The sequence below is a fragment of the Heloderma suspectum genome, chromosome 2, assembly GCF_057233095.1.
Source record: "Heloderma suspectum isolate Gila_16-S chromosome 2, 16-S_ref, whole genome shotgun sequence".
In the NCBI taxonomy this organism is placed as follows: Eukaryota; Metazoa; Chordata; class Lepidosauria; order Squamata; family Helodermatidae; genus Heloderma; species Heloderma suspectum.
The window spans coordinates 379562872-379586612 of NC_139459.1; the positions used below are offsets into that span (position 1 = coordinate 379562872).

A 23741-nucleotide genomic window follows, 5' to 3' on the forward strand; every position below is an offset into this window, starting at 1 on the left:
CGCAAAACCCCAGTTCCTTACCTGGGCCTCTGCCGCCTCCTCCTCCTCCTCTGTCACCAGCACTGCCTCCTCCTCCTCCTTTGCCTCCATCATTGCTGCTGCCAGCTCCTGAGGCATGGACGTGCACCGGCTGTTATTGCAAGAAGTTGCTGGTGATGATGGGGGTGGAGGCGGTGGTGATGGAGGTGGTGGCGAAAAGGGTGGCAGCTGCAGTGATGACAACGGTGATGGGTAGCTCAGTGAAGGACTCGGAGGAGTCGGTGCTGCTGGGCTGGATGTGCTGAAGCTCTGAAGCACACTGAGGTGCTTTGGAGAGCCCCCAACCAACTCTCAGACTCTTCATGCCCCCTCCGCTTCACCTTGGAAGCGGCTCAAGGTGGCCCGAAGCAGTCTGTTTTAACTCATGCTTCAGGCCAAAGCGGTGCACAGCCCTACTGATTTCACTGGCCTATATGTGAACCATTTGTGCTGCACTCTGGTCCAGCAGGACAGATGCCCTCTTGGTTTGTTTGTACCAGTGATCAACCTAGCACATGTTCCCAAACAGCTGGGAAGTAGGGATGGCAGAGAATTCTGCCATGGATTTCAGTGAGGCCGAATGCACTGGCATTTGGTCCCCCGAAACCCATGGCAGAACGGCCTCCCAACCCACACCACTTTGTGGAATAGCCCTGGAACGAAACGTACCTGGGGCTGTGGCAGCGGCAGCAGCGGCTGGTCTTTTGACCGGCTACCGTGGCCACCATTTGCATCCTGCTCTTTGCCGTGATAGGCTACGTAAGTATTTACGTAGCCTATCACGGCAAGCAAAACAACCCCCCCACCTACGCAAATGGCGGCGGCTATGGCTGCCACTATTTGCGTTCCGTTTTTTTTTTTTTGCCGTTTTAGCCTACATAAATATTTACGTACGCTATTACGGCGAAAAAAAGGGGAACGCAAATAGCATAGTGGGAGCTATTTGCGTTCCTTTTTTTCCCGCTGTAATAGCTTACATAGATATTTATGTAGGCTAAAACGGTGAAAAAAAGGGAACACAAATGGCGGCCGCCGTAGCCTCCGCCATTTGCATACGCTTTTTTTCCCCCCCTGGAAGGCTGCCCAGCGGCTGGATGTCCGGCTGTGGGCAGCCCCGGCCGGCGGCTCTGCGGAATCTCCGCAGAGTGGAGCCGGCCGGGTCAGAACTTCGGGGGGAGGTGCGGATTGCCTCCCCCACACCGCGAATCATCCTGTTGAAAAGGTAAATGACTTTCGTACGTCCCTACAGGGAAGAGTGTGTGTACAGAGCCCAGGAAGCCCCCTGCCTTTTATTTCTTTTTTAAAAAAATTCCTCTGGCTGGCTGGGATTGCTTCAAAGCAAAGAGCTGCTCTCCAGCCACTGCCATCTTCATTCCCTAAACCGCTTCTGGGCCTCACATTGGTCCAGAGGCATTCTTCAGAAAAGATAGTGGGTAGCTGCAGGCCAACACTTCACTTGTCAATGTGCCCAGCTGCCCTAAAAAGGGAGGGGAGGGGAAAGGGACCCCACTGTTGCTGCTGCCAGCCAAGCTTTGGGAGACTGGGAGAAGAGCCAAGAGGCTGGAGAAGACAGTGAGGAGGTTGAGGAGGGCTGGGGAGTGGATAAGAAGGAAAGGACATGTGTGCATATGTGTGTAAATGATGGATAAATGGTGTGTGTGGGTGGGAGTGATCCTGAAAAAGTGTATGTTGGAGTAGGTAATCCTGGGAGATAGTGTGCATGTGTACTTTGCTAGTGATTATTTGTGTGCGTGTGCATGGTTTCTGGGGTGTGTGTGCGTAGTTGAGTGGGGGTTGTGTGTGTGCGTTTGGTGCGTTTGGTGTGTTTGGACAAAAAAAAATATGGCTGCAGCAGTGCTTGGGAGAAGGTGGGGCACAGAGGAGACCAAGGCCCTCCTGATCAACGTAAAAAATAGTGAGGCAGTGACAGCGCTGTTTGGCAGCTGCTCCTGCTGAAATGAATTCTCCTGGGAGTGCAAAAGGAGGAGGATGGAGCCATGTGCGGAGCACTGGGCAGTCGCGCTCCAAGTGGAAGGCCTCAAAGCGGTCTTTCATCAAGGAGGGGATGGCTGCCACTGAGAGGAGGGCACCACCGTCGAACCCCCCACACACTACTGGAGGATCCATAAAGTGTGGGTCGAGGTGGGCAAGCCTGCATTTTCATAGAGGAATATGCCTGGTCAGTTATATTTATCCCATCCCATCTCATTATATTCATCCCATCCCATCATCAAGCTTGACTGAATATGAAAATAATGATGTGTATGGTCTGCCACTCCTCTTGGACACTACCAGTCTTCTTCTTATTATTCCCATCCCATGTCTGTCCCTCCAGTCCCCTGGCCTGTTTTGCAACCACCCCTCCTGCAAAAGCCCACCTGAAAATGAAGCTATCTCTTTGGGGTCTCATGTGGACATGTGGAAACAAACAAATCCTGACATTTAGCCTGCAATCCTATGCTTGTTGGACAGAAAAAGGTCCTACTCCCATCATCCTCCAGCCACTTTGGCTGGTTGAAGAAGGGATGCTGGGAACTGCATTACTTTTTCCTGTACAACCACTTGCATAGGATTATGTGGCCCTGGCTACAAAAAATATTACACACTGACACACTGTCCATTTCCGGTGAAATGCTGCTGCTGGTCTCTGCGCAGTGCACAGACAGAGAGAGGCTGGCACCAGCAGCAGCAGTTACTGTGACATTCCACATCTGCTCATCGTGCCTTGCTGGCAGAGGAGGCACTGAGGGCCACCGAGAGGGGGAGGAGGAGGAGGAGGAGGAGGAGACCCAGGAGGAGCCCGAACCACAGCCAGAGCCAGCAGCAAGAGGAGGAGCAGCGTCTGTGGAGGAAGGCCACCCTTCCTCCACAGATGAAGCCCCTCCTCTTGTACTCCTCAGGCCTCTGCTGAGGGATGTCCAGAGGCTCAGCGGGACCTGTAAGTAGTACTACGGAATGGTACCTGAGCCAACAACTCTGCGTGCAAGATGCATATTACCACTGTGCTTTATTCTTCTCTTTCTACACACAGGTAATGACCTTCAAAGAAGGGTGGAGGCCATAGAGCGGGAACTGCATCCTCCGAACTGAGGCCTGCAGCCAGCCAGTGCCCAGCACCCAACGTTACAATTGTTTTTGTGTTGTGTTTTGTTCTGCTCTGTTTGTTTATAAAGTTCTTTCTGGAAAAAAAAGTTAACAATTCCTTGGTTCAAGTCCAGAGATATGTTTTAAAACTAGATCATTTTAGACAATGATCTCTGTGTTTGCTGACTGTTAACCGCAACAACAAGAATGCTTTCCAAGCCAAACAAGCCCAGCTGCTATAAGCTTCCCTCATAGGGAGATGGTCAGCATCCCTGATGTTTCGAAGAATGCTTTATTTTACATGGAGGTGTGTATCACATACATGTAAACTAAACACATACCAGAGGGATCTTTTCACATCGAACTCTCGGTACTTAGGAAAACCCAAATGCTGAGGGAGTCAGAGAGAGACCACAACAAGGTCTTTGAAAGCAATTCCTTGATTTATGAAAGAAGAATTTAAAATGAATTAAAAGCACACATCAAGGGAATTAGAACTATACATACATTTGGGGAATCAGAATCTTACTAACATTCAGAGGGATACAGATACGCATATAAAGTCAATAGTGAAGTACACTGGGATGCATAGAAAATTGTGTGTGGGGGGATGTATGCTGTATAGGCCGCCAGACACAGTCGGGCAGCACAACTGGACTGTGCATGTTGCTGTGAGTTATGCAAAGCTCCACCACATCTTGCCAGTGCTTTGGGCTCTGCCCAGGCCAGACAGGGACTGCTTGTTTGGACAAAACAAGAGCAAGATGGCTACGGTGTGGAATATGTGTGCTGCTGGTACAACCACCACGCTGTGAGTTGCCTCTTCTACTTGCACAGTTGGAAATGGTGTTTTCTCTACCAATTGAAAATGTGCATGTACTTGGGGTCACACTCACAGTCACATGATTCTGCCTCATTGTTCCTCAGAACTTTGGGTCACATTAGCAGCAGTATCATCCTCCAAGGGGTCCTCCTCGTCACTTGATGACTGCTCTACTGTGCTGACATTTTCAGCTGGTGGTGGTGGAGGGAGGTGCTGCTTGGGAATCCATTCCCTGTTGGAACGCCTAAAGGCAAGGGTGGAGACATGTTCTGGTGTGAGTCTACTTCGGTGGGTGGTGACAATGTTGCCAGTGGTGGAGAAAAGCATTTCAGAGGACACACTCGAGGGAGTGCAAGATAGATGCCAAATGGCAACTTTGGTCAGATTTGGCCAAACACCACATTTTGTGACCCAGAATAGGAGAGGACCACTCTCTGGGCTGCTGTGCATTTCCGAGAAACTGTCTCTGGCATAAGCTTCCAGTTCCTGGATAGCCACATTATGAGCTGATCCTTTCCTGGCTCTTTTTGCACATTTCCCCTGCGCAGTTACACCAAGCTCCAGTGCCACTGAGGAGTACAAGTAGAACTTTCCATGAGATGCACCTGTATCTGTACGTCGTGGTGGTGCAGCTGCTGTGGCGTCATCACTAGGGATGGTGGAGAATTTCTCCACGAATCTTCGGGAGGCCGAGTGCCGACACATTCGGCCACCTGAAAATGTTGGGGAAATTCTCCACTGGCCCCCCAGCCCCTCCGGGGTGGGACTTACCTTCAGCGAATGTCCCTCTTGGCGGCGGGTCCTGGCGGCGGTTCGGCCGTGGTTCGGTGGGGGCGGGGGCGACGGCCGGTCTCCTGACCGGCTGCCGCCGCCGCCATTACAAAATAAAAAAGTACAGTAAAAAAAAACAACACACCCGTGATAGGCTACGTGACGATTTACGTAGCCTATCACGGCTAGATTTCCAAAGTCAGCCATGATAGGCTACGTAAATCGTCACGTAGCCTATCATGGGTGACTTTGGAAAAAAAAAAGCATGTACACAAATGGCGGCACCCCATGGGCGCCACCATTTGTGTTCCTTATTTGGACAGGGGTAGTCTACGTAAAGATTTACGTAGACTACGGCAAAAATAAGGGAATGCTATTTACGTTGCCCTTATTTTCGCCGTAGTCTACATAAATCTTTACGTAGACTAGATGTGCCAAAATAAGGAACGCAAATGGCGGCGCCCATGGGGTGCTGCCATTTGTGTACGTGTTTTTTTTTTCCCCAAGGTCACCCGTGATAGGCTACGTGACGATTTACGTAGCCTATCACGGCTGACTTTGGAAATCTAGCCGTGATAGGCTATGCAAATCGTTATGTAGCCTATCACGTGTGTGTGTGTGTGTTTATTACTTTTTTTTTTCGCGGCTGGGGAGACGGGGCGCTCCTCCCCGGTCTGAATTTTGCCGGCAAGGGATGGGGCGCCTCCCCCCCCGGCCTGAATTTCGACCAGGCGAGTTGGGGCGCCTCCCCCTCGCCTGAACTTCAGGGGGAGAACTGAAGCTCCTCCTTCCCACTGCGAAGCAAGCTGCGGAACAAGGTAAGTCCATTTCGTCCATCCCTAGTCATCATCGCCCTTCCTGCTGGTGATGTTGCTGCTGCAGATATTATCTCCAGGGAAGGTAGTAATCCTACTAGCCTCACTCTTCCCCAGCTCCTTCTCACCCAGAACATCTCTCAGGTAGCACTCCATGACTTTCTCTGTCAAATAGCTTTTTAGACTTTGGAAGTCAGGGTTCTGGTTTTGCAGCACCGCCCTCGTCGTACTATCCCGGAACCGCAGTTCAAGGAATGAGGCAGCAATGTAGTTCCTGTCCCCCCTCATCGAAATGATGTGTTTGTTGGTGCCTAGCTGCTGCAGAAGGAATTCAGCAAGCCTGACTGCGGGATTGGGGACTTGACTGCCTACAGCACTGGTGCACTCACAAAGCCCAGTACGGCATTTTCTCAGCACCCCCTCTATAATTTTCAGCACAGGTAGAACATGGCCCAGTGTAGCACAGTCTGCACTCGGTAGCATTGTGCATTCATCAAATATTTTAAAATGTCCACTAGGTCTTGCATCAAGACCCACTGCTGTCATGTGACAACAAATTTGGAGTGGTGTTGTTTCTCAGTAATGTAGTCGTTTATAGCAGCTCTCTGCTCACAGAGCCTCTGAAGCATATGCAATGTGCTGTTCCAGCGTGTGCACACATCCGAGATGAATTTGTGTTGTGGAAGACCATGGCTACGTTAGATGGCGCCTATTGCCTCCACTGCTGAGCAGGACTGCCTGAAGTGGGTGCAAATGGATCGAGCCCCCTTAAGTAGCTTGCCTATTTTAGGAGATGCGTCGCTCAATCCCGAATGCACCACAAGGTTCAAACAGTGCGCAATGCACTGAATGTGGTTTAGCCCTGCGATGCGGGCTGCTTTCAGGTAGTTGGAGGCATTATCTGTTGCTACACAGCCCACTGTTAGATTTAAGGGGGCGAACCAGGACTGAACAACACCACTGATGTTACTGTAATGTTTTCTGCTGTGTGTGTCCCTGAGAACATTGTGAGGGCCAATGTCGCTGTTCTCCAAGTCTGTCTGATGCTCGCATTGACGGATGCCCATTGCACAATGACACACAGATAAGACTTTGATTGCTTGTCCATGTGTCACTTGTTAGATGAATGCCTTCTCCAACCGCGCACTTCAAATCCTGCTGGAGCTCCCTTCTGAAATCTTTACGTAGACTACGGAGAAAATAAGGGCAATGCTATTTGCATTGCCCTTATTTTCGCTGTAGTCTACGTAAAGATTTACGTAGACTACAGCGGCCAAATAAGGAACGCGAATGGCGGCTCCCTATGGGGGCCGCCATTAGCGTACGCGCTTTTTTTTTTTTAAAGTCACCCGTGATAGGCTACGTGACGATTAACGTAGCCTATCACGGCTGACTTTGCAGATCTAGCCGTGATAGGCTACGTTAATCGTCACATAGCCTATCACGGGGGAGTTTTTTTTTTTTAAAAAATACTTTTTAGTTCGCGGCCGGGCGAGGCGAGGCGCCTCCTCCCCGGCCTGAATTTTGGCCAGGCAAGGCGGGAAGCCTCCCCCCCGGCCTGAACTTCACGGGGGGGAGCAGCGAAGCGCCTCCCCCCCACCGCAAACAAGCTTTGAGGACAGGTAAGTGACTTTCGTCTATCCCTAGTCAGATGGGATTTCTGTGTCACTGTCAGCGTGAGGCATTTCTCCATTGACACCTGCCTCTTAGCTAAGTTGCCTTCTGTGCCCTTCTCACCCACACCACCTTGTGTTAGGTCTTTGCAAGTTGAGGCAAGGAAGGTGGTAATGCTCTTTTTGGATGGTTGTGAGAGGGACTTGCCTTTACTATCTTTGGGCACAAGAAGCGCATGATGCACCTTCCTGTGTCGCCTCATGGCAGACATGCCCACTCGTCCACAGCCCTAGCCACACAGGGCTTCTACAAATATCACAAACCACGACATAGGTCATTTTCTGCACATTTGAAGAAGCGCCACACATAGGGACTCACCCTATAAGCACCTGTGATGACAGAGTCTTACCAGATTCATCCTTTGGAATGACATAGACTTCTTGACTTCCATTCCGCCGCTGTAGAATCTCCTTGGGAACATTTTCATCCTCTTTGGAGACACTGCCCTCCCACTCACCATCCATGAACTTTCTTCCTCTTCCTCCGGAGTTGCAGCTGGCTGTGCCTGTGCCACTTTCAGTGGCAGTATTTGGTGGTGTGTGCTGCTTACGCTTGCGGGGTGGACTGGTGCTGGGGCTGTTGTCACTGCTGGTCACACCTTGGGCTTCCTCCTGTTCCATCTCCTCAAAATGCCGTTGAAATGCAACCTCAGCGCTGAATGTTCTCGCCAGGCGTCCACGCATCTTTTGAGTGCTGGATTGACTATGGGTTCCTCTTTTCTCCATGTTCATGTCTCTGGGCAGGAGGAGACAGAAATGCATGTGGTGGTGGTGGTGGTAAGAGAATTACTCAGGAACACATTTCACTATAGCAAAGCTGAAATCATCTGAACAGCCTACAATCGCAGATATAGTGAAAGTAGTTTGAGGCTGCTGCTGGAGGATGGAGTCCATCCATGCAGCCTGAAAAACACAGGCCTAAATACAGGCTGCTGTAGGATGGAGTCCTTTGCTGCTGGCCTTCCCACCTCCTACCCCAAAATTGCTAAATAAATACTATATAGGGGCACATTGTAAAGCAAATTAACCCTGTGAAGCCTGAAAAGCCCAGGATGATGGAGGATGGAGTCCTTCTCAGCAGGCCTAAACACAGGCTGCTGGCCTGGCCTTCCTGCCCCCACCCCCAAATCACTAAATACTAACTAAATAGGGGCACATTGTAAAGCACATTAATTCTGTGAAGCGGGAAAAATGGAGGGACCCCCTCCCCTCCCCCTCCCTTGAATTTCCTCCCCCAATGACGTTATTTTCCTGGTGGGATGGGGAGTGTCCTGGAGGGATCTCAGTCACCTGACCTCACCTGACCTCAGCTCCACAGACAGGAAAGAAAAAGATTGAGGCTACGTGCACTCGTGACTCAGTCAGGCTTCACGTGCAGTTTGTGACTCAATCCCTCCCAGCGAAAGAAGGCTGCGTCATCACAGGAAACTGGGCATTTATTTTCATAAAATCCCATTTATGGTCTCTTCAATTCATTCTGATTTACGGCATTTCTTTCTTAATTATCTTCATAAAATCCTCCATTTGGCGGACAAAAAAAAAAAGGGTCCACGTGAGCTCCGGTCTGGGTCGACCAGGCCGCCCCATTCCGAGGAGGATTCTGTGGCCAGATGTGTCAGAATTCGATCCCATTTAAAATTTGGGTGGATTTCTCTGACACCCTAGTTCCTGATAAAACAGAGATGCTACGTGACTTGCTTTTTCAAACAACCAATACGAAGCAACAACTACAGCCGTCATATGTTCTTTGTACTGCACTGTAGGCCATTCAGGAATGCCTAGGGATGCACGAAATTGACTCACCATTTCATCTGATGTCATTCACGGTGGGGGGGAGGCGCTCTGTTCCTCCCCCCGGAATCCTCCCCAGCCGGCTCACCTCCGTAGCAACTCTGCGGAGCTGCTGGCTGGGGCTGTCCGCAGCCGGACATCCAGCCGCTGGGCTGCGCAGGGACGCAAATGGCGGCCGCCATAGCCGCCGCCATTTGCGTCCCTGTCTTTTGCCGTGATAAGCTATGTAAATATATACGTAACCTATAACAGCAATAGGCAGGAACGCAAATGGCGGTGGCTACAGCGTCCACCATTTGCGTTCCTGCCTATTGCCATGATGGTCTATGTATATATTTACGTAGCCTATCACAGCCTCCGCAGGGATGCAAATGGCATCCCTGCATTTGCCGTGATAGGCTACATAAATACTTACGTAGCCTATCATGGCCATTGGAAAGGAGGCGAATGGTGGCCACAGATGCGGCCACCATTCGAGGAGGACCGGAATGGCCAACAAAAGTAGGCTCCGTTTGAGGCCGATTTTGCATGGTGGTAGGGTGGGTGGCTTCGTTCCACCATGGATTCTGGGGGGCTGAATGTGCTGGCATTCGGCCTCCCTGGAATCTGTGGCGAAATTCTCTAACATCCCTAGGAATGCCTGATAGATCTCTGAAGGTGATTTGAAATTTGGTCTACTGTAAAAAAAAATCAAAAACATTGATACGTCACTCCTGGACGTTCTTTGTCTGGCACTGAGATCATCCACACACACCTGTTTGTGTCACGCACAACCCCCAAGAACCAAAGAACACCACAGACTGACACAATGACTGCCTGACTTCACTTAGAAGAGTCAGCGTCCCTTTTCCCCCTTTTGAAAAACAAATCCACGCAGAGGTAATGGTAACACATGAATGCATTTCTCCAAAAGGAATACTCCTTTGATGCAATTCTGCTCCTGATAAAAGCAGAGATGCTACATTTCTTGCTCTTTCAGACAGCAAATACCAAGCAACACCTGCAGCCTTCATCCATTCATTGCATTGTGTAGGAGCTAGGAGGCCATTGAGGAACGTCATGTAGACGTCTGATGATGATATGAAAAATTGTCAACTAAAAGTAATTCAAAATAAAAACATTTCATGGCCCATTTGGTTCCCCCCTCTGAGATCATCCAGACGCACACTTGTTCTTGTTATGCACAATGCCAAACTATTAAAGAACACTGCAGACTGACATGATGACCCCGTGCCCTCACTGAGAAGAAACATTTTGCTGTTTTTCCTTTTTAAAAAATAAGATACAATGAAACCATCAAATGAGTCAATCAGTCAACACCAGCCTTGGCTTCATCAAGCCCAGCACGTCGCATGATGTGTTCTGCATACAGGTTGAATAGGTAGGGTGAGAGTATACAACCCTGCCGTACTCCTTTCCCGACCTTAAACCAGTCCATTGTTCCATGGTCTGTTCTACTGAATCTACAGTAGTGTAAATCTACTGTAGATTCAGTATCTACAGTACTTAATCTACAGTAGTAGATCTGGTAGTCATTTAATGTGAAATCCCCGATATTATTATCCTTCCTATACAGATCTTCTGTCCATAGTTCTTCCAGGTGCCCCATGAGGACACCCTCTGAATGTACACTGAAGTCCCCCCAACCCCAAAAATTTAGGGGACCGCACACACACATCAGAGACCACTTCAAGCACCTCAGCCAGGGAGTCAGTTGTGCAGCGGGGTGGGCAGTACATGAGCAGAAATCCCAGACTGCCTGTTTTATCAAGCAACGGAGGTACAGCTAGGAGAGTCAGGGAAGGGAGCAGGGCTGGGAAAGTGTCCCAAGTTGTGTGCACATCCATTGACAGCAGGGATGGGGAAGGTGTGGCCTTCCCGGTGTTCTTGGCCTGCAACTCCCATCATCCATCACCATTGGCTATGGTGTCGAGGGCTTGCAGCCCAATAATCTCTGGAGGCCCACATGTTCCTGACCATTGGTATACATCAAAAATCATTTTCTTGATCCTGGCTCTTTTGTACTTATTTCTTTCAGAATGGTCAGGCCAAACTCACCTTTCCCCCATCAGTGACCCTTGTCAGAAGATGGAGCCACATCTGGACATCTCACAAACATGTTTTTGTCCAGCTCGGCACCTGCGTCCAGAGCCACACCGAGAGTTCATGAAGTTGCAGAAGTGACACTTCCCCTTATAATTATCAAGAACATAGTGATTCGTTCAGGTTCTTGCCAAAGCTCAAGAGATACTTTTTATTTTTACCGGAGATTGCCTTTGAGACCGATGACCTAAACATCAGAATCGAACATAACTCAATGTAACTTCTAGCACTATGCCTGAACAAAACCTGGTGCATATAATATCTCATGAGCTACGGGGAGCTTGGGCTGAGATCCCAGGCAGGCTGGGATGACTGTGCTTGTGGTGTAGTTTAACAGAACTCCCCTTCTGCTCGGCACTCGCTGTATTTGGGGAGACTCAGCAGCCCCGGCCTGGCATGAGTTTCCCGGCTCCTTCTGACCAGCTGGCTCGGGAGGTGAGAGGAAGAGTCACAGTGGCAGTTCAGCAGGAAACCCGAAATGGTATCACTGGTCCGGCTGCTGGTGATCCTGCTGCTGCCCCCTGCAGCCTGTGAGATGAAGCGTTTAACGTGTCCCCCACATCTGATGAGACATCAGAAGGGAGCATCGAATTACTACCGGCCTGGAGACATCCTCATTAGCGGAGTCATATCTTCACAAATGTTTCAATATCATGACCCGTACATCTTTTCAGAGTCCCCTTTAAACAGGCGTGATTGGTAAGTAACGTCTATTTCTTTGCTCCCAACCTGCAGTCCAATTACCCCCATTTTGGGGAGACCATCCCTGGTAAATCACCCCCCCTGCTTTTCCCTCTTGTGTCTTTTGAAGGAGGATTGGGAGCTCAGTTAACATGAAGGCAACATCTAAGAATGATTGCCCATGATTGGATAATAAGGGTTTCCTTGTATAGTTTCAACCAAAAGAAAAAAAAAATCCCATATCTAATAAATATCAATGTTACCTTGGCTGTCTTCAAGGTACTAATATTATTTTCCTTATGAAGGTCATAATATTTTTAAGCATTAAGTATCACTCAACTGATGGATTTCTTGCAATTGAAATGTATGGGTCTGTGGCCTTTTATGCTGGTCTCTGACTAATGGAGTAGCAAAGGTGAACATTTCAACTTAGGCTGTGAGGTTGTGGAGAAGTGATGATGAACAACTTAGTGCCACTGACTTCTCTCTTTTTTAGAGCAGCCTTCCCCAACCTGATGCCCCCAGCTGTGTTGGACTGCAATCCCCATCACTGCCAGTCAGTATGCCCCATGGTCAGGAATGCTGGGGGTTGTGATCCCAAACATCTGGAGAGCAGCAGCTTGAGGAAGGGTGTTCTGCATCCTTACCAAATACAGGGCTCCTGCCAATCTCTCTCTCTCACACACAGCACCACCACTGAAGGCAAAAGGCGATGAATCAAAGAACTTGAAACAGAGCGTGTGTCCTAAGCCAGGCACTTTCAACTTTTTGTGAATGTTCTGCCCTTCGAAGAGCCAATGTTGTTTTTGTTTTTTTAAAAAGGTGTTTATACAAAAGTTACGGTCCTCTCCCCCCACCCCCAAATGACAGAGGAGCAGAAAAACTGTAGTTTGGCTGTCATTAACGCCTTTCAGAAGAGAGTAGTTTGTAATCCTATACCACTTACTTAGGAGTAAACCCCATTAAACACCAGGCCTGGACACTTGGCAACTCTTCTTGCAGGGAGTCGCCATTTTAAAAATGGAGGCTCCCTGGAAGAAGATTAGTCAACACACGTCCAGGCCTCAGGAGATGGTGGCAGACTGGGCAGCGGCAGCAAATGCGGTGACAGGGAAGGCAGAGGGGGTAGTGGCGGGGGAGAAGGTGACTCAGGTAAGGACCTGGGGGGGGGCCTGGATCAGGGGCCCAAGCTCCAAAGCACACCGAGTGCTTCAGTGAGCCCCTGACCTGCTCTGGGTCAGTTCATGCCCCCTCCGCTTCACCTCAGAAAGGGCACAAAGTGACCCAAAGCAGCCCGCTTTGACTTGCGCTTTGGGCCTCCTGCCGAAGCGGTCCACAGTCCTAGTCCCTGGCATTGGCACACTTAAAGGCACACTTTAAACAGCCTCAGCTTGGTCCTGATGATGTAGGCGATGTTCCTTCGGGGACTGAGATAGAGTGTTCACATTCACTCAGATTTATTTAAATTGTACAAATAAGGACTAAAACAAAAACATAAACAAAATGCATTTATTAAAGAAAGATAAAGAAATAAAAAGTTTAATACATGTGCAAACCTTCAGCTGAGCAGAGACATACTCACACATCCTGCATCTGAATGACTACCACTCACACCTGTACTTTACCAACAAGCGGGTCCTCCTTTTTCTGGCAAAGATTTCCAACATTCATTACAATACAGGACTTCCTTAAAGTCCCTATAACCAGGGGAAAGACCCCCTGTCCCATTATGCATGGACTTCAATACTCTTCCAAACTTGGTGACCTCCTTATTAATACATATTCTACAATCTTTATACCTATTGGTCGATGTTACATTATAGGTCATCCTGTACCCAGAAAGTCCAACTTTTCCCCAAAGTTCTCTCCCCCTAATGTGAATCATGTTGTTTGTGACTTAGTTCTGCTTTCATATAGTCGGCAGCTCCTTTTTTCTTCCCTTTATTTCCAGACAGGGAAATCCCAAACCTTTTACCCAGTTTCCTTATAGGGAAGAGACAGTTGATAACCTTCCAACTGACATGACATCTCGTATCAGTTTCTATATGACATCTAGCAAGCTTCCAATACAGTAGATTTTGCTCCCCTACTTGCCCCATTACACATCAGCATTAATCCACCTATAAGAACCATCTCTTACCCCTTAAACTTTAAACTCCCCATACTGTACCCAAATGTGAAATGCAAGGCCCAAGAAAATCCTTACACTGACATTTAGATAGCATGAAAAGGGCTATAGATTTAAAAAAGAAAGGAAGTGACATTTTGTTTTCTTTGCATGAAGGATGACTGTGTGACACATCTCTTGTAATTTCTATTTATTGTTTTCCAGTCGTGTACGTCTGAGGTACTGGCACAGCTTGTCCTTCTTGTTTGCCATCCAGGAGATCAATCAGAATCCCAGGCTCTTACCCAACATCACGTTGGGCTACGACATCTATGAGAGCCATTATTATGGAAGAACCACTTCCTATGCCATGCTACACCTGCTTACTGGTGGGAAAAGCAATCTTCCAAATTACAACTGTGGGAGAAGGAATAACCCACTGGTCCTTGTTGAAGGGGTTGAATCTGACCTCTCCATCCTGATTTCAGTCATGTCAGGCATCTACAAGATCCCACAGGTATGAATGGGGAGGGGAGGCCATCTACATTTCAATGGGAGCTGGCCTCTGGCTCAGCTTGGACTCCATTCCAAAGCATCTCTGCTCAGTGGGGAAGCAGGTCCTCTGGAGTGTATATTGGAGGTGAGTAGTGACTGTGGTGACACTGTTGAATGGGAGCCAAGGCAGCAAAATGTGTGTCTGAAGGAGGACCATAATCAGGTATTAGCATGGGGTGGTGCTTGCCCAGACCTCATGGGCTCAGAGGGGCCCAGTGCCCAACCCTGTCCATTCCTGCTTCTCTCTTTTTGGTAGGGGTGTACAGACCCCACCTACCTTGGTCTGCTGGGGGGTCATGGGGGGAGAGGAGATCCGGTCCTCCCCCACTGAATTCTCCCTGGCCTGCTGTGCTCCACAGTGAGTCTGCGGAGCTGCCGGCCAGGGCTGGCCACTGCTGGAATTCTGGCCTCAGCTGGTTTATGGACGCAAATGGTGTCCGGCATAGCTGATGCCATTTGCGTGCCTCCCTTTGGCCGTGATAGGCTACGTAAAGATTTTTGTAGCCTATCACGGCAAAAAAGGAGGCACACAAATGGCATAGCGGATGCCATTTGCGTTCTTCCCTTTGGCCGTGGTGGTGGTTGTTTATTCGGTCAGTCACTTCTGACTCTTCGTGACTTCATGGACCAGCCCACACCAGATCTTCCTGTCAGCTGTCGCCACCCCCAGCTCCCACAGGGTCGAGTCCATCACCTCCAGAATATCATCCATCCATCTTGCCCTTGGTCAGCCCTCTTCCTTTCACATTCCACTTTCCCTAGCATCAGCATCTTCTCCAGGGTATCCTGTCTTCTCATGATGTCGCCAAAGTACTTCAGTTTTGCCTTTCATATCCTTCCCTTAAGTGAGCAGTCTGGCTTTCTTTCCTGGAGTATGGACTGGTTTGATCATCTTGCAGTCCAAGGCACTCTCAGAATTTTCCTCCAGCACCACAGTTCAAAAGCATCTATCTTCCTTCACTCAGCCTTCCTTATGGTCCAGCTCTCACAGCCATAGGTTACTACAGGGAATACCATTGCTTGAACTATGTGGACCTTTGTTGTCAGTGTGATGTCTCTGCTCTTCACTATTTTATCAAGATTTGTCATTGCTCTCCTCCCAAGAAGTAAACATCTTCTAATTTCCTGGCTGCAGCCAGCATCTGCAGTAATCTTTGCACCTAGAAAGACAAACTCTGTCACTGCCTCCAGGTTTTGTCCCTCTATTTTCCAGTTAGCAATCAAGCTGGTTGCCATAATCTTGGTTTTTTTGAGGTTGAACTGCAACCCAGCTTTTGCACTTTCTTCTTTCACCTTCGTCATGAGGTTCCTCAGCTCCTCCTTGCTTTCAGCCATCAAAGTGGTATCATCTGCATATCGGAGATTGTTAATGTTTCTTCCAGCGATTTGAACTCCAGCCTTGGCTTCATCAAGCCCAGCACATCGCATGATGTGTTCTGCATACAGGTTGAATAGGTAGGGTGAGAGTATACAACCCTGCCATACTCCTTTCCCAATCTTAAACCAGTCGTTGTTCCATGGTCTGTTCTCACTGTTGCTACTTGATCGTTATACAGATTCCTCAGGAGGCAGACAAGATGACTTGGTATCCCCATACCACCAAGAACTTGCCACAATTTGTTCTGATCCACACAGTCCAAGGCTTTAGAATAGTCAATAAAACAGAAATAGATGTTTTTCTGAAACTCCCCGGCTTTTTCCATTATCCAGCAGAAATCGGCAATTTGGTCTCTAATTCCTCTACCTTTTCTAAACCCAGCTTGTACATCTGGCAATTCTCGCTCCATGAATTGCTGGAGTCTACCTTGCAAGATCTTGAGCGTTACCTTACTGGCATGTGAAATAAGTGCCACTGTTCGATAGTTTGAACATTCTTTGGTGCTTCCCTTTTTTGGTATGGGGATATAAGTTGATCTTGTCCAATCTATGTGAAGCCGCTGGGGGCTATCATCAGGAGGTTTGGGGTGCAGTGTCATCAATATGCGGATGACACGCAGCTCTACCTCTCGTTTAAATCTTCACCAAGGTTGGCCGTAGAATCCCTGTCCAAATGTCTGGAGACGGTGAGTGGCTGGATGGGGAGGAATAGGCTGAAGCTGAACCCTGACAAGACCGAGGTACTTTTGGTGGGAGACAAGAGGAGGCTGGGGGATGTTGACCTGGTGTTGAATGGGGTACGGCTACCCTTGAAAGACCAGGTCCTCAGCCTGGGGGTCATTTTGGACTCCCAGCTGTCCATGGAGGCTCAGGTGTCAGCTGTGAGCTGGACAGCACTGTATCAACTCCATCTGATACGGCGGCTGCGCCCCTTCCTTCCCGACCATCTGCTCCCATCGGTAGTACATGCCCTGATCTCCTCTCGTTTAGACTACTGTAATGCGCTCTACGTGGGGTTACCCTTGAAGACGGTTCGGAAACTGCAGCTGGTACAGAGCACGGCGGCTCGCCTGATTAAAGGCAGCCACCGGCGAGATCACATCACTCCAGTGCTGAAGGAGTTGCACTGGTTACCAGTTGTTTTCTGGGCCAAATTCAAGGTGTTGGTTTTGACCTTTAAAACCCTATATGGTTCTGGCCCAGCCTATCTTAAGGAGAACCTCCAGCAGCACCAGACAGGCCGCTTAACAAGATCAGCCTTGGATGGCCTTCTCTCTGTCCCATCAGCCAGGACAGCTAGACTGGTGGGGATGAGGGAGAGGGCCTTTTCTGTGGTGGCCCCCACTCTGTGGAACTCCCTCCCTAGGGAACTCCGTCATGCCCCCTCTTTAATGAGCTTCCTTCGTGCATTAAAGACATTGTTGTTCAGGCAGGCATTTGGGGTGGGTTAGGGTATTGTAGAAAATGTTTTTATTGTAGAATTTTATTGTTTTAAACTGTTTTTATTGTATGTTGTGCATCGCCCAGAGTGGCTGGGTGACCAGCCAGATGGGCGATTAATAAATTTAATAATAAATAAAATAAATAAATAAATCTGTTGGCCATTCTTGTGTTTTCCAAATTTGCTGGCATATGGCATGCATCACCCTGACAGCATCACCTTGCAAGATTTTAAACAGTTCAGCTGGGATACCGTCATCTCCTGCTGCCTTGTTATTAGCAATGCTTCTTAAGGCCCATTCAACCTCACTCTTCAGGATGTCTGGCTCTAGCTCACTGACCACACCATCAAATCTATCCCCAAAATTATTATCCTTCCTATACAGATCTTCCGTATATTCTTGCCACCTTTTCTTGATCTCTTCTGCTTCTGTTAGGACCTTGCCATCTTTGTTTTTGATCATACCCATTTTTGCCTGGAATTTACCTCCGATGTTTCTAATTTTCTGGAAGAGGTCTCTTGTCCTTCCTATTCTATTATCTTCTTCCACTTCTGCACATTGCTTGTTTAAAAATAATTCCTTATCTCTTCTGGCTAACCTCTGGAATTTTGCATTTAATTGGGCATATCTCTATCACTGTTGCCTTTTGCTTTCCTTCTTTCTTGAGCTGCTTCCAGTGTCTCAGTAGACAGCCATCTTGCCTTCTTGGTTTTCTTTTTCTTTTGGACATTATTTGTTGCTGCCCCCTGAACAATGTTCCGAACTTCTGTCCATAGTTCTTCCGGGACCCTATCTACTAAATCTAGTCCCTTAAGTCTATTCTTCACCTCTACTGCATATTCATGAGGAATATTAGTGAGCTCATATCTAACTGATCTGTGGGTCTTCCCTATTCTCTTGAGTCTGATTCTAACTTGTGCAATCAGAAGTTCATGATCTGAACTACAATCAGCTCCAGGTCTTGTTTTTACCGACTGCATAGATGTCCACCACCTTTGGCTACAAAGGATGTAGTCAATCTGATTTCAGTGTCGACCGTCAGTTGAAGTCCATGTATAAAGTCGTCTCTTAGGTTATTGGAAGAGAGTGTTTGTTATGCACAGTGAGTTGTCTTGGCAAAATTCTATCAGCCTATGTCCCGCTTCATTTTGTTCTCCCAGACCATGCTTGCCTGTAATTCCAGGTGTCGTTTGACTACCCACCTTAGCATTCCAGTCTCCTGTAATGAAAATAACATATTTGTTTGGCATACTATCCAGTAGGTGCTGCAGATCCTCATAGAACTGATCTACCTCTGCTTCTTCAGCATCTGTGGTTGGGGCATATATTTGGATCACTGTGATGTTAAATGGCTTACCCTGAATTCGAATTGAGATCATTCTGTCATTTTTTGGATTGTGTCCAAGCACTGTTCTAGCCACTTTATTATTAATTATGAAGGCTACTCCATTTCTTCTGTGGTCCTCCTGTCCACAGTAGTAGATCTCTGGTCATTTGATGCGAAGTGGCCCATTCCAGTCCGTTTCAGTTCACTGACACCCAGAATGTCTATCTTTAATCTTGACATCTCCCCAATAACCACATCCAATTTGCCCTGGCTCATAGATCTTACATTCCAGGTTCCTAAGTTGTGTTGATCTTTAGAACATCGGATTCGTCGTTCACCACCAGCACCATCAGCTGCTAGCTGTCCTTTCGGCTTGGAGCTAGCTGTGTCATCACATCTGGGGCTAGCTGAACTTATCCTCTGTTCCTCCCCAGTAGCATTTTGACCACCTTCCGACCAGGAGTCCCATCTTCCGATGGTATACTGACATATCTCTGGTTGTACTGATCCATTTAGTTTTCATGGCAAGAATACTGGGGTGGGTTGCCATTTCCTTCCCCAGGGATCGTATTTAGTCTGACCTCTCTGCCATGACCTTCCCGTCTTGGGTGTCCCTTCACGGTTTAGCTCCTGACGTCATTGAGGTGCTCAAGCTCCAGCACCACAACAAGGTAACAATCTCCTTTGCTGAAGGCTGTGATAGGCTACGTAAATCTTTCCGTAGCCTATCACAGCCAAAGGGAGGTATGCAAATGGTGTAGCAGACGCCATTTGCGCCCTTTCCTTTTTGCCATGATAGTCTATGTGAATCTTTACATAGCCTATCATGGCCAAAGGGAGGCACAGCCATTTTGCCTCCACACGGGGCAGCAGACGGACCCGGCGAGACCCGGTGCTGGCTGTGCCAGCCTGCCAGGTAGGATCTGTCCGGGTCAGAATTCACGGGTGTCTGGGTGGAGTGGTCCATTCTGCCACAGCCCCCGGGGGGGGGGGATTCTAAGAATCCAGCTTCACTGGAGTCCGTGGCGGAATTCTCCGCCATCCCTACTTTTTGGCTGTGATTGAATGGAAGTGAAGCAAAGCCAGCACTTGAACAGAGGGAAATCGGCACAAGCCACATGATGATACAGGTGTTGCTAAAGCAGGGGTGGGCAAGAAGCAGCCTGCAGGCCATATATGTCTCCCCTGGCAATTGTTGTGGATGCCTTCATAGTCATTGAAATTGGACACTGGAAAGTGTGCCAATCAGTTCTTTGGTGGCCTGAGGGGATCCCAATTCTACTGGGAAATAACACGCTCTCTCCCTGCACAACGTGTTCCCAGCACTCTGGGATTTGGGTCATGTGGCCATATGTGGTGGTATTGGTGGTGTGCAGCCACTCCACCATTGGACGGACGGCAGTGTACCCACCAGACCCATGAAGTTGCCCACCCCTGAGCTAAAGGCACGGACCTGCTATCAATTCTGCTCATGTTGCCCCATCTTCTCTGTGATTCCTGAAAAAGGCTCCAGTGTGCCTCAGAAACAGAATCTGGAACACACTTGGGAGGGGGGCTTACATTTTCCCCTTCCTCTGAGCTAACTCACGGCAGGGAGCAGGATTAACCTTTATCTCATTGTGTCCTCAAGTGAACTGCTCTACTCTAGGGGTGGCGGAGAATTCTTCCACGGACTCCAATGAGGCCGGATTCTTTCACCGGAGTCCATGGCAGAACGGGCCATTCCCCCTCACCACCTCGCGATCTTGGTCCCACTGTGGGGATGTCAGAGAATTCTGACACGGATCTCAGTGAGGCTGAATGCACTGGCAGTGCATTCGGCCCCTGAAATCCGTGGTGGAATGAAGCCCCCGACCCCCACCCCACGAAAGGCACATGAAACGGAGCTCTTACCTGCTGCCATCCGCGTCTGCAGCCACCATTCTCTTCCTCATCATAGCCGTGATAGGCTATGTAAATAATTACGTAGCCTATTTAGGGGTGCACGAAAGTCCCTTACCTGCCCTCGAAGCTTTTCGTGGTGGGGGGGAGGCGCTTCGCTGCTCCCCCCGCGAAGTTCAGGCCGGGGGGGGGGAGGCTTCCCGCCTCGCCTGGCCTCGCCCGGCCGCGAACTAAAAAGTTAAAAAAAAAATGCCCCCGTGATAGGCTACATGACGATTAACGTAGCCTATCACGGCTAGATCTGCAAAGCCAGCCGTGATAGGCTACATAAATCATCACGTAGCCTATCACGGGTGACTTAAAAAAAAAAAAGCGCGTACGCAAATGGCGGCCCCCATAGGGAGCCGCCATTCGCGTTCCTTATTTGGTTGCTGTAGTCTACGTAAATCTTTACGTAGACTACGGCGAAAATAAGGGCAACGCTATTTACGTTGCCCTTATTTTTGCCGTACTCTACGTAAAGATTTACGTAGACTACAGCGACCAAATAAGGAACGGGAATGGCGGCTCGCTATGGGGGCCGCCATTATCCGTACGCGCTTTTTTTTTTTTTTAAAGTCACCCGGGATAGGCTACGTGACGATTGACGTAGCCTATCATGGCTGACTTTGCAAATCTAGCCGTGATAGGCTACGTTAATCGTCACGTAGCCTATCACGGGGGCGTTTTTTTTTCTTTTATTGGAATGGCGGCGGCGGCAGCCGGTCGAAAGACCGGCTGCCGCTCCCGCCCCGGACGAAGACCCGCCGAACCGTCAGCAGGACCCGCCGCTGGGAGGGACATTCGGCAAAGGTAAGTCCCATCCTGGGGGGGGGGTGCAGGGGGCAGGGGGGCGGAGAATTTCTCCCCGAAACTTGTTCGGGGGGCCGTACACTTTGGCGCTTGGCCCCCCGAAGTTTCGGGGAGAAATTCTCTGCCAACCCTAAGCCTATCACGGCTAATGCAGGGACGCCATTTGCGTCCCTGTGGAGGCCATGATGGGCTATGTAAGTATTTATGTGGCCTATCGTGGCAAGCAAAAAACAAAACAAAACAGTGAACGCAATTGGCTGCGGCTACGGTGGCCGCCATTAGCGTTCCCTTTTTTTCGTTGTTTTAGCCTACGTAAATGTTTACCTAGGCTATTATGGCGAAAAGAAAAGGGGAACGCAAATGGTGTAGTGGGCACCATTCACATTCCTTTCCCCCCCCGCTCTTTTAGCCTACGTAAATATTTACATAGGCTAAAATGGTGAAAAAAAGGAACGCAAATGGTGTCCTCCATAGCCGCCACCATTTGCGCGTGCTGTGTTTTTTTTTTTGCTTGCCGTGATAGGCTTCATAAATACTTATGTAGTAAGTACTATGGGTACGTAAAATCGTCCCTACTCAGGATGTCATTTGCGTCTACAGCAGCCCGGCAGCGGACGGAGGCCCCACTGCGGGTTGGCCTGGCTGGCGGCTCCGTGGCCTGGCCGTGGAGCGGAGCCAGCTGGGCAGGATCCCAGGAGGGAGGAATGGGTCGCCTCTCCCCCCGTCGAGGATTTTGGGGGGAGTGACGGAGTGCCTCCCCCCCAACGCGGATGTCCCTGGACAAAACCAGGTAAGTTTTTCGTACATCCCTAGTTCTGAGATAGACCCTACCTGGCACTGGCCAGGTCTGGGTCCATCCGTTGAATCCTTGTGTCTGCTGTCAGTGTGTGGATGCAAATGTCGTCCAGAGTAGCGGATGCCATTTGCGCCCCTGTTCTTTTTATAATAGGCTACGTAAATATTTACATAGTTTATCATGAAAAGACCAGGGACGCAAATGGCATCTGCTATGCTGGATGCCATATGCGTCCTCCCACCGGCAGGGCAGCAAACAAAAGTCTGGCTGCGGATGGGCCCGGCTGGTGGCTCCATGGACTCGCCATGGAATGGAGCCAGCCAGGGAGGATACTGGGGTGAGGAATGGAATGCCTCCCCTCCCGCGCACCCCTTAGACAGATTGGTGAGTGGGGTTCATACACCCTTACCCTATGGTGTTTGGAATAACTGAAAGGTTTACATTTACTCCCATGGGGAAAAGAAAAACATTGCCTTTGGGGAGCGCTTTTTTTATGGGGTAGGTTTGCTTGAGTCTCCTGTCCCCACACTGTCAAGGACCCAACTGTACCTCTTTGAGCAAACCACACAAAGGATGGAAGGGCCACAAAGGATCCTTTGGATATTTTAGAACTCCACCCCCAGTTTTGTTAGATATTAATGATTTCAGATTAATAAAAACCTGATTTCATCCTGAAAACAAATCAGTGCAAACGACCAGTTTCTTCCTTCCCTCACTAGATCAGTTATGGTGTTGCTACTCATGTTCTTAATGATAGAAGTCAGTTCCCTTTCATCCACCGGATGGGCCCAAGGGAAGAAACCCAGTATCAGGGGATTGTCCAACTGCTCCTGTTTTTCGGATGGACGTGGATCGGTCTCTTTGCTCCAGACAATGACAATGGAGACAGGTTCATGAGAGCCATGACACCTCTGTTGACCAGGAGTGGAATTTGTGTTGCCTTCTCACAAAGACTACACATAAGAATCAGACATGAGAGTAAATTATCTGTTGTGCGGCGACAAGTCAACGTAGTTGTATTGTATGCAGATGTTCAATATGTATTTCAGCCAGTTATCAATATGCAAAGAATGCTTGCAAAGAAAGAAAATGGAGCAAAAGTCTGGATCACAACAACTTTTCCAGACATTGACTTCAACCTGTTTGTTGATCATGGTACCTTCAAGTTCATCCATGGTTCTTGGACCTTCAAAGTGACTACACAAAAAAGGACACAATATGATTACTATCAACCGTTTACCTCTCCTCTGCGTCTGTTTTGGGATGAATCCTTTGATTGTTTATCTTCAAACCATGTGTTTTCCAAGAGAAGCTGGAAAAGATGCACAGAGAAAGAGAAACTGAGGACTCTGCCCCTGGAGGAGGTTGAGAGGGCCCTGTCCCAAGACAGCTTCAGTGCCTACAACACTGTTCAAGCAGTGGCCCATGCTTTAAATGCTGCATATTTATCCCGACCAAAGCAGACTATGATAATGGTGGGTGGACGGGACAGGCTGAAACATCAAAAGCTGCAGTCATGGCAGGTATTGCGTTTTTATTTTGCAACACCACCATAGTGCTGAAAGAATCGGTGTGGAGATGTAATGTGCACATAATCATTCCTAGTTCACTGGAGAGTGGTTTCTGTGTCTGAGAGATATCTTGG

The 23741-nt window shown here is 48.8% G+C and overlaps 1 protein-coding gene across 1 annotated transcript; it reads left to right on the plus strand.

The window, feature by feature from the left end:
- The first annotated feature begins 11181 nt into the window (after positions 1 to 11181).
- On the plus strand, positions 11182 to 23709 carry LOC146356341 (vomeronasal type-2 receptor 26-like). The gene is made up of 4 exons (XM_084832593.1): positions 11182 to 11777; positions 14092 to 14383; positions 21901 to 22090; positions 22816 to 23709. The coding sequence occupies exons 1-4, from the start codon at positions 11557 to 11559 to the stop codon at positions 22845 to 22847; spliced, it is 735 nt and encodes a 244-aa protein (XP_084688719.1). The 5' UTR covers positions 11182 to 11556; the 3' UTR covers positions 22848 to 23709.
- The last annotated feature ends 32 nt before the right edge of the window (positions 23710 to 23741 follow it).